This window comes from Lathyrus oleraceus, chromosome 6 (assembly GCF_024323335.1).
Source record: "Lathyrus oleraceus cultivar Zhongwan6 chromosome 6, CAAS_Psat_ZW6_1.0, whole genome shotgun sequence".
In the NCBI taxonomy this organism is placed as follows: domain Eukaryota; kingdom Viridiplantae; phylum Streptophyta; class Magnoliopsida; order Fabales; family Fabaceae; genus Lathyrus; species Lathyrus oleraceus.
Window position 1 is genome coordinate 3,899,778 of NC_066584.1, and position 11,817 is coordinate 3,911,594.

Below are 11,817 nucleotides of genomic sequence, written 5' to 3' on the forward strand. Positions count from 1 at the left end.
ATATATATATATATATAAAAGAATACGTATTAAATATGTACTAATTTTTTATATATTCTAATATATTAATTTAAAATTATCAAAATGAGCTATCTGACACTAAACATATGACTATTTCTTAACATATCTTATATATGTTTATTACACCATGTAAACTTTTATAAATGTTTTTTATTTATTTTTGGAGATGTATTTTCGGAAGCACCTCTAACACATTCAACAAAAGTTATTCTGAGAGGTGTACTATAAGTTGAGTTATTTTTATTCGGAGATGCATCTTCAAAACATTTTAAAAAATACCTTAAGTATTTATCAGTTCAGTAGAAACTCCGAAGTTATATCTCCAGAATTATGAGCGGGATTTTGAAATTTTCTGTCACCTTTACATGTCATATATTTCCAGAGATCCATCTTCGAAAATATCTGATAAAAGAACCAATTGCATGATCATACATCCATCATTGCCATAGTTGGTTTTCAACTAAACTCTTCACCAAAAAACCCTCTATTCTCAATCCATTTTTTTACTCCAAATCTCCATTCTTTTGGTTCATCATATCAGGGAGCAAAAGAAGATAGAACTTCAGGTAAAGATCATTCATTTGTCTGCATTGTTCGCATTAATCATCCTTTTTTTAAAAGAAAAAATAGCGGTGTGTCCGGAAGTGTATCTCCGAAACGAGTATGAATTTGTCTAGAGATGCATCTCTATAAGTTGTCTGTGTTTGATTTCTAAGTTTGTATCCAGCAATAGCGCTTATATACTGTTATGGTTTTAATTGTTTTCATTAGATATAGTGCTCCCCGATATTTTCCCAAAACAAGTTGTTTCTCTGAATGTCCAGGGTGTTGTTGTGAAGGCAGTAGATGTTGGCAACCAATTTAGAAAAAAACAAGAGTTTGAATCTCGTGATCAAATGCTTCAATGGTTTCGTATGGAGACCTCTAAACTTGGATTTGGTGTGGTTACTGAAGGTCTGATAATGGTTCGGATAGAAGATGCGCTTTTGTGACAATGACGTGCGAAAAAAGCATGAAATATAGAACTCCTCTCAGAAATTTTAAAAGAGACGACACTGGTTCAATAAATTGTGATTGTCCGTTTAAGGTGTGCGCTTACATGTTGGCAAATAAAAACGAAAGATTTAATGTGATATGTGGTTTGCATAACCATGATTTATGTTTAAATTTAGTCGGTCATCCTAGTGTGTATCGGCTCATGCCAGAAAAAAAAGTGTTGCTGACATGATCTTGAATCCGGTTCAACCGAAAAATATACTTGCAACATTGAAACGATAACAACCCGAAAATATATCAAATATCAAGCAAGTGTATAATGTTCGGTACCTCACTAACAAGACACTTAGGGGGGATATAACTAAGATGCAACAACTCTTGAAACTATTGGATAATAACAGTTACGTGTCTAGGTACCGAATGTGCGAGGATGAAGTTACTGTTAGAGATATATTTTAGACTCATCCTGATTCCGTAAAGTTGTTCGACATGTTTCCTTCGGTGCTCATACTTGATTCAATCTACAAGACTAACAAGTATATATTTCCATTATTGGAGATGGTTGGTGTTACCTCAACTAAGAAGACATATTCAATTGGTTTTACAGTTCTTAAGTGTGAAAAAGAGGACAATTTTACTTGGGCCTTAAAGGTGTGTCGGACACTGTTTAAGGACCAAGGTGAGATGCCTAAAGCGATTGTTACTGGCCGCGATATTGCATTGATGAATTTGGTTGCAAAGGTATTTCCTTCTTCTAATGCATTACTTTGTAGGTATCACATAACAAAGAATGTGAAAAGTCGGGTTAAACTCACGGTAGGGACGAAACAGATAGAGTCCGAAGATGGAAAAATGGTGAAGGCGAGTGTGGTTGTGGAAAAATTAATGAATGCATGGAATCATATAATAAATTCTTCCATAATAGAACTATATACCGATTCCATTATGCATTTCAGAAAAGTGTGTGAAAAGTATCCAGATTTGTTTAAATATGTTGAAAGCACAATTCTTGACCAGATGAAGGAGAATTTTTTTTGTGCATGGACTAATAATGTTAGACACCTTGTAAATACAACAACTAACAGAGTTGAGTCTGTCCATGCTACTTTGAAAAATTGGTTGGGAAATAGTAAGAGCGGTTTGTGTAGAGATTGAGACTCCATGAACCACATGATTCAAAGCCAGCATAATGAGATACAAACGTCATTTGGTCGGAGCATCACAATTTTGAAACACAGGTTTAAAGACAACACTCTATATTTTCAGTTGGTCAGAAACATTTCCCGAGCGGGTTTGAACTATAATTTTCACGAGACTAAACGAGCTGATAATGTAGGCTCCGATAGCACAAAGTGTGGATACACAATTGTGAAAACATATGCCCTCTCATGTGCTTGTGTTATTGCTAAAAAGGTGAAACTTGGTGACCCGATAAGAACGGACGAGGCTTGCACTCATCGGAAGATACTTAGGTTTGATGATGATGGTGTCGTGAATGACGGTAAATCGAATATATCTATTTTGACCGAACGGGAAGTGATACAAGGGAGATTTTTGAAGGCCGATGACAACATGAAACTCCACATCAAAGAACAATTGAAAAAGATTTCCTATCCGGAAACCACCGACATGAAAACACCCTCTCAACCGGTAAAAACAAAAGGTGCTCCAAAGAAAATGAAGCCGACACCGAATGACAATTTGACTACACAGTCTCCTTTTGAACATGTTGACAAAGTTTTTCCCGACTCACCAACTCCAAAATCTCAAATTAATGTTGTCAAAGGAGCTCGCATTAACAAACCACCTCCGACGCCGCCTCCACCAAAGATTCTATTCATCGATGAGATGCAGGTTTTTATGCACAAATATACCAAGCAGATAATCAATGTTGTAGGGTACGGTAATTGCGGTTACCGAGCCGTTTTGGTTGTACTCAATAAAAGATAAGATAATCTACACTTGTTTGCCATCAACTTATCAAAGAGTTGAAGGCATATAAAGAACCATACACACGGTTGTGCGGAAAGAAAGAAAAACTCGATGAAGTTTATAAGTCTCTTGTTCCTTGCCTAAGCGGCCCGACACTGGAGGTAAAATGAATGCTCTTCCCTGAAATGGGTCACCTAATAGCATGTGTGTATGTGTGTTGACCTGACACGATACGATTTTTCGGAAACCTTTTTCCCACTGTGCACCGCCCCACCTCAAAATTCAAATGATCGTATCACGTGTATTGGATGGCTTTTAAAATCAAGTCATTTTGTTCAAGTTTACTTGAAATCAAGATGTCCTATACCACTTACGTCACCGGAGTGGACGACCCATTCAACCACAAAAGTCGAGACTTGGCCAGATCATTTTATGGAAAGAATACAAGAATTCGAGAAATTGAACAGCATTGAAAGATAATCAAACGCACATAAGTCCAAGGGGGTACCACTAATAGATTTATTCGACAACATATGTTTCGATTCATTTTAATTTCTTGTTTAACCGGACAAGTAAGTGTATACAATTGTGTCTCAATATAAATGAATTGTTATATACTCACAATTTGTTCATATTTTATCGTAATACACTTTTGATCTTCCCCATAACAGTATTTGTATTTTTGTAAATGAAAAGATATGTTATGTTATAGGGTTTTATTCTGAAACTGGTTCAGGAGATGTTCCAGAGATGCATCTCCGGAACAAGATAATAAGGTGTGGTTTTGGAGATATATCTCCGGAATCAGTATGCCAATTAATGAGTGGTTCATATTGATCTATGTCTTCTATAAATTTATGTGTTGTTATGTTATATTTCACACAAACTAAAAATGTCTCAAACGTCATAAATAAACATCTATTGGTATGTCACAAATGTCTCATTCTCCAACTTTATACCCGGGCGAACGTTCAAGCTCACCGAGTTCACCTCATTCTAAGATATCAAAGACGAAATCCACCATCTCCTACCTTACAAAGACAATCGAAAGATTATGAAGCTCGAATATCGTTCACCGTCGATTGACAACAAATGGAAGATTGAGTTCAGTAAATTTAAGCTCAAGACGCAAGCGGATGTTAGGGCTATGTGGAATATGTATTTCCGTTTTGAAACAAAAGTTCTGATCGAGTTGGAAGGGACGATACAAAGATCGGTCGAAGATATAATGAAGATGTGCAAGCGTCCACCTGGATATTGAAGTGTAATGTTATCTTAATCATAATTTTATTGTATGATCTTAATTTCAATTTGGAAAATTATTTGGTATTGAATCTGCTACTGGTGTGTATCCGAAAATGTAAATATAAAAAGTTTCTGGAGATGCATCTCCTGAATAAAGTAAAAAAAATGACGTAACTCAGAAATGGCCTTACTTGAGTGTGTGTTGGGGTGCGTCCGGAGATGCATCTCCGAAAATAAGGGACATTTGTGGAAATTCACATGGTGCAATAGAAACATATAAGATGCGTTAAGAAACATATTGCTTCTTTCGGGCTTTGGGCTTTTTAAGGCCAAGCCAATAAAATCCTAATATAATAAATTCAAAATATATTAGCCGAATTTTAAAAGATTACGAGGCATCTCTTTATAAATGAACCATCAATTTATTATTTTTATAAAAAATAAAATAAAAAATCCCATAATATTTTTTATTATATGAAGTATATTACTTTAAATATAATAATTTTTTTAAATATTATATTTTAAAAATAATCTAATATATTTTAGATATTTCTTTAAACATATTTTTCGATAGAATACAAATTGTTCAAAATTATATATAAATATTCAACATAACACAAATTAATAAAATATGAGAAAATTATAATGGAAAATATGAAATAATTATATTAAAATATATTATATTTAACATAATTGTTTTTGGATATAATACAAGAAATATATTTAGTGGAGTGTGACAAGTCAATGTATGGTTTTTGAGTTAAATAACATAAACATTAATATAACTTTTAGTTACAGGGGACAAACAAGTTACTTGTATCCCATACGAACTATTCCTAATGGACAATGGGATTTTTAAGGTCAAACAAAAAAAACTTTTATGAAATTCGTACTTTAATTTTAAGGCGTATAGTCTATGTTTTATCGAACTTTTCAAACTGATCCATATGGACTATCTCATTTTGACGGCTCTATACCGATGTAGTCAAAAAAGAAGGTTGAGAATGTTGAGATTATTTTAATTTTTTTATTAAAGAGTTATAGCAAACATTTTTTTTTACTGAAAATGACAACAATTTTATTAAGCGAAGGAACATGTAACACTTGTACTTGGCCGCAAACAACTTTTTCTCGTACACAATGTATATTTATCACAATGTCTTAGTGTGTTGATGTATAACTGAATCTTCGAAAAGATACATCGCTTATGCTATCACAATAGACTAATGTGGCATTGTTCGAGTCTAAGAGTGACTTCTTTAATAAAAAACATCCATAATTAAGGTATTAAGATTACAAAAACTATGAGGTTGGTGCATCTACATAGTCTCATCAAGATTTCTATGCAAAAAACGTTGTTCACATCTACTTTATGAAGATATTAAGATTTAGATAAAACAACTCTTAGTATCATTCAAATAGTAGTCGGTTTGACTACGAAAATAAAATACACACCACATTACATTATCACAGTAGACTAATGTGACCTTTGTAATAGGACAATGAAACTCTAAAAGTACATTCTTGAACCTACGTGATTCAAAAAATACATTACCAACTCCACGATACTTAGCTTCGACACTGGATCTAGACAAGGTAGATTGTCTTTTGTATATCAGTAAATCAAATTATCTCCAAGATATACACAATATTGAGACATAAACCTTTTGCCGGAAAGAGATCCACCCTAGTATACATAAATATATGTAGTGAGTTTATTAATGGAAGAGAGATAGATGTAGACCAAAAGAAAAATACCTTTAATGTATCGATAGTTCACCTAAGCAACCATGTTTTGTATCCTCAGATCATGTCTAAATAGACACACTTATTGAACGACATAAGTTTTATTTGCTATTGTAAATGTGAAGTATTGTAAGGCTCTAACAAGACTGTGATATTAAGTAAGGTCATGGAATGGACTACCCGAAGAGCCACTAAGTTTTGCTTTTGTGTTGAATGGTGTGGAATATGGTTTATAGGAAGACTTACATGCTCGCTCAATGAATTCTTTGATTTAATTTATGAAAGAAAAACATCTACTAAATATCATGTAACAAATATACTTATTGTTCTCGGTTGGCCAAAGACCCTGTATGAAGGCCTAACTACATATATCCCAATCAAGATTATTCAACATATATAGTCAACACGCATGAGATTCAATGTACGCTTATTTGATATTCACTTTTCATTATACTCATTTTGGACTTTATAACTGACTTGGGCATTGGAATTGTAATCTTACAGATCCACCCCGTGACACCGCACTGAAGATTGGTATTACCGATTCTAGAGTCTTACATAATTGATTCAACACCAATTTTCGTTCCTATATGTAATAGTGACACCGTATGAGAGAATCAATATTGAATTCCCAAAAAATTTCACAATCAAACTCCACAAACAGATTATTCTCGATCTAAATCCAGATCTCTACCCTAATCACTGTAAGATGGAGGGGATAACCTTATGTGTTGCATCGAATAACTCTACCAAAAATTCTTCGATCTTGCACCACCTCAACTCTCTTTCATCGATGAGATCCATACAAAATCAATGTCTGATGGAGATCCATCACCGGAGAATTTCATCCAAGCAGCGATTGACACCGAATCACAAAGTAATGGCATGTCAATGTTAGGATTTCGAGATCGTAGAAAGGTTAGTAAAGTCATAAACACGGAGTTGCCATTAGTATAACAATCATGGTAGAAGATCACACATAAGCAAGAGTCTTTATAGAAGACAAAAATTTGTGTACTCTGCTCGAGCAATTAGGGCTCTGTAAGCTAGATTCAAATCTAGGTAGTGGTGGAGACCTTTTGGTTTTCAAAGATTCCATAACTTGTCCTTGCGGAATGATAAATCTACCATAATCACTGTAAGATGGAGGGGATAACCTTATGTGTTGCATCGAATAACTCTACCAAATTCTTCGATCTTGCACCACCTCAACTCTCTTTCATCGATGAGATCCATACGAAATCAATGTCTGGTGGAGATCCATCACCAGAGAACTTCATCCAAGCAGCGATTGACACCAAATCACAAAGTAATGACATGTCAATGTTAGGATTTCGAGATCGTAGAAAGGTTAGCAAAGTCCTAAACACGGAGTTGCCATTAGTATAACAATCATGGTAGAAGATCACACAGAAGCAAAAGTCTTTATAGAAGACAAAAGTTCGTGTAATGTTCTCTATGCCACTGCGCTCAAGCAATTAGGGCTCTGTAAGCTAGATTCAAATCTAGGTAGTGGTGGAGATCTTTTGGTTTTCAAAGATTCCATAACTTGTCCTTGCGAAATGATAAATCTACCATAATCACTGTAAGATGGATGGGATAACCTCATGTGTTGCATCAAATAACTCTACCAAATTCTTCGATCTTGCACCACCTCAACTCTCTTTCATCGATGAGATCCATACAAAATCAATGCCTGGTGGAGATCCATCATCGTAGAACTTCATCCAAGCAGCGATTGACACCGAATCACAAAGTAATGACATGTCAATGTTAGGATTTCGAGATCGTAGAAAGGTTAGTAAAGTCCTAAACACAGAGTTGCCATTAGTATAAAAATCATGGTAGAAGATCACACAGAAGCAAGAGTCTTTATAGAATACAAAAGTTCGTGTAATGTTCTCTATGCCACTGCGCTCGAGCAATTAGGGCTCTGTAAGCTAGATTCAAATCTAGGTAGTGGTGGAGATCTTTTGGTTTTCAAAGATTCCATAACTTGTCCTTGCGAAATGATAAATCTACCAATATCACTTGGAGAAGATGAAAGCGAAAGAAAGATGAAGGTCCAGAGAGTCAATATGTTCGACCTTGAAGAGCGTGAAAAAGAAGTTAGATCAATTTTGGACGTTAATTGTGAAATTTCTTAGCTTGATGATAATACAACCAGGCCCATGAAGATATGACCTAGACTCTATTACAAGCGAAGAAATAGGCAATCTCCAAATTAATTGGCAGTTACTGCCGACACGTTTGAAAGACTATTATACGTCTTATTCATTTTTTAAGTGAAACACACATGATGGATCTCCAATGTTATACTAGGCGAGTTGGTAAACAACTTAGATGGTTGCATGCCTGAACTATTTATGAGCATTTACTCTAGGTGATACCAGACGTATAAGTCTAGACCTGATAGAGAGCAAACACCATGACCAAGTAATCAACCAAAAATATGTTAGATGCATGGTTGTACCCTTCAGATGGAGGTACGCAGTCACAACATACTAGAAGACAATAAATAAGGTTGGCCAAAAGGAAACAGGGATAACACCGACAACATGTCAAGACTCACATCATTTCAAAGATAAACCAATCACTAGACGGTTGGATGCAGACTTCTAGAATTCAATTGTCTAGGGAACACATATCCATATTCCCGGATTACATAATTGATTGGAGAAGAAGCCCTCTTAAGAACCCCTCTTAAGAACCAGCCATTCCTGAAGATGTCCATCCTGAACCAGGATAAAACTTGGGGGTAGGGACAGGAAACCCTCATTTGGCTAGGGTCAGTTCCTAGTGACACTAAAGAATTACTTCAACTCTTCTCGACCAGAACTAATAACAACCAAACTTGGTTGTTATTTCGACTCACACTTGTAAGGTCTATAAAAGTCAGGGAGTACATTGAATCTCATAAATAGGACAACTGACAACTGACTTCAAAGAATTAAAGAGGGTAACACTAATGGGACAAACCCTACTTACAGAAACAACCAGGTTCGATCACGGCAAGAGTAGGAACTAACAAGCTAGATCGAAGCTCATAAGCCAAGCCGACAATGACCCAAATAATAAAGTAGAAAGACCATGCAGGTAAATATATAAATATTATTATTCATGCAGGTAGCAAGGAAACATAAGGGCATAATACCTTGTTAACATTATCATAAAAACAAAAGAAAGAAAGGCACACCTCTCCACCCTGGGATGTTGCATCGAGGTCTTCCACAAAGGCCTTGTCTTGAACTACCTTGAACGAGTCAAGTTGAAAGCGGGAAATAGAGATATCCAGACGAAGTGTTTCCACTTGGTCGACTGCCTGATCGAATGCTCCATACACCTTCGTAAGAGTCTGCTGTAGGGACTCATCGAACTTCTTCCATAGTCCGGCCACCCGATCATCATAGGCCTCATGGTCCTTAACTCGAGATTCCTTCTCCCGTTGAAGGATTCTCAAAGCCTCGCCATCAGAAGACTTTATCTCCACCATAGTGGCAACTATTTCCATTCGAGACTTCTTCTTTGTTTCCATGGAGGACTAGAGCTCAACAATCCTGGAAGCTAAAGAAGAAGGGGACTGATAAATTTTCGCCTCCTCCGAAAAAGACTCAACACGACTACCTTTCTCCTGAAGGGTTAACATTTATTGCTAAAACTTAGACCATTTCTGTTCCATAGCTTCACACTTCATTTTTCAAACATCCTTGAAAGGATTGTCCATGGTCATAACATCCTCTCGACTAACTATAGTTAGAAAGAATAGAGAAACAATCAAGTCAAATAAGAATAAAAAATGACTTCGAAAAAAAGCTCAATCTTCTCTATTCCTTACATCTTTATAGCAACAAAATTTACCTTATATATTTTTCATCCCATCTTAAATTTATATATATATATATATATATATATATATATATATATATATATATATATATTATGAAAAACTAATAGTTTAACAAAAATATATTTGTATCAATAATATGAAAAAGATGAATTAAAACACTTAAACATAGAATAATAAATAATAAATGATATAATAAACAAAGAGGTATAAATTTCGTAAATATTTTAAATATAAAAAAATTTAAAAAATTCATCAGTAAAATGTCATATAATTTACAACATGGAATAATGGTTAGTATTTCTTAGACCTATTTCATAGTAATCTTATTTAGGTATGGGAGGGAATACATGCTATTTATTGCATGAAATGGAAATGGAAGAAAGCTGATAACACAATGAACAAGAAATCCAAAATCTTTCACATAAATAGCCTTATCTTATGTGTTAGATTCAACTGTTTTGCAGATACATCAACCCACATCTCTGTATAGTGGTTCTGACTTCTGCGTCAAAGCATGGCTTGGAACATGATAGTTACAGTTCAGGTCTTAAAAAATTGGCTGAGATTATTGTAAAATAAATTTTACATATGGATTGAGGGATGCTAATGGAATTCTAATTTGAGTTCAAGTTTCAATCTCTAAAAACTAACATAAACAGTATATATCGCAATAAGACAATTGGCACGCAAATTAAAACAAGACAATTAGGATCACAAAAGAAAAAGATAACATAGTTACATTCAAAATTGAAAATATAAATGATATCTTTTATAAATTCAACATTTTAATCATTTATAAATTATGTGAAACATACTCGTTATAGTCCAACAAAATTCAACACGACCAAATTTCCAATAATTACTATGATATTAACTTATAAAAAAAAAGATATTTTTGTTATGTTTTTTAATGACCAATGCATACTTAAATTAATTTCTGTAGAGAGAAAAACATGATAATTCCAATTCAAATTTAAAATTTCTCAGAAAAAATCTCACGATTTAACCATTAAATTACAATAAATAGACCATAGTTCTTTGTTTTAATTCATTTCAATCAACAAATATGTTTAGCTACACAAAAAGTTATTATTCAATCAATAAATGAATTAGAAAATTATTTGTCATTTTAGTTTATTAATATAATTTTAATTTTAATTTTTCAATTATATCATCTAATTAATACTATGAATTTGTTATTTTATAACTTTAAATTAATGTTAATTCAAATATATCAATAATTAATAAAGATAGTTTGATAAAATCATTATTCTCTTTTATTTATTATATTTTTTAATCTATATCAAAATATCAAATATAATACTTATTTTAGAAGAAAATAATATTTTAAATCTAAAAATGAGTATAATTTAAGATATTTTTTTATTTATAAATCCAACACATAGTAAAACATAATTAATCTATTCCTTTTTTCTGTTTTTTTAAATGTACAAACGCGTCAAAACATAAATATATATTTTTTATATAATTTTGGTCATAATTTAAATTATTTATATAATCAATTTTGTGATATGTCTTTCTATATATGAACTTAATTTTATATTAAACATGTGGTAATATGACATAACTAATATATAATTATATAAATTTATTTAAGAATTATATATATATTTTAACTAAAAAACGTTCATTCATTCAAATTGATAAAATACATCAAAAATACAAATTCAAAATTTTATTATAAATTAAATATGATGAATCTGCGAACAAACTCATAACATTCACATTAATTGCATATAACGGCAAAATACCTACAAATACAACGAAATTGAAATGCTCGAAATACCTATGTCTCAGAGTCTGCAGCGTTGACGATGTCAAAATCATTGATTAAATATGCATTAAGTCGAAACTATTATGTCAATCTGAACCGAACAAACATCACACTAAGACTGTAAAACAAAATAACTCTGCAATAAAACGACGACCAACACAACGTCACACTAAGACTATAAATCACGACAAAAAATTAAAAATATATGTAGAATCACTTATTTTGAATGATTTTG

General features: G+C 33.1%; 1 protein-coding gene across 1 annotated transcript; it reads left to right on the forward strand.

Moving 5' to 3' along the window:
- Positions 1 to 1,506: 1,506 nt before the first annotated feature.
- On the forward strand, positions 1,507 to 3,786 carry LOC127091721 (uncharacterized). Its single transcript, XM_051030405.1, has 3 exons — positions 1,507 to 2,155; positions 2,354 to 2,920; positions 3,662 to 3,786. Exons 1-3 carry the CDS (start codon positions 1,507 to 1,509, stop codon positions 3,784 to 3,786), a joined length of 1,341 nt encoding a protein of 446 aa, XP_050886362.1.
- Positions 3,787 to 11,817: the final 8,031 nt, after the last annotated feature.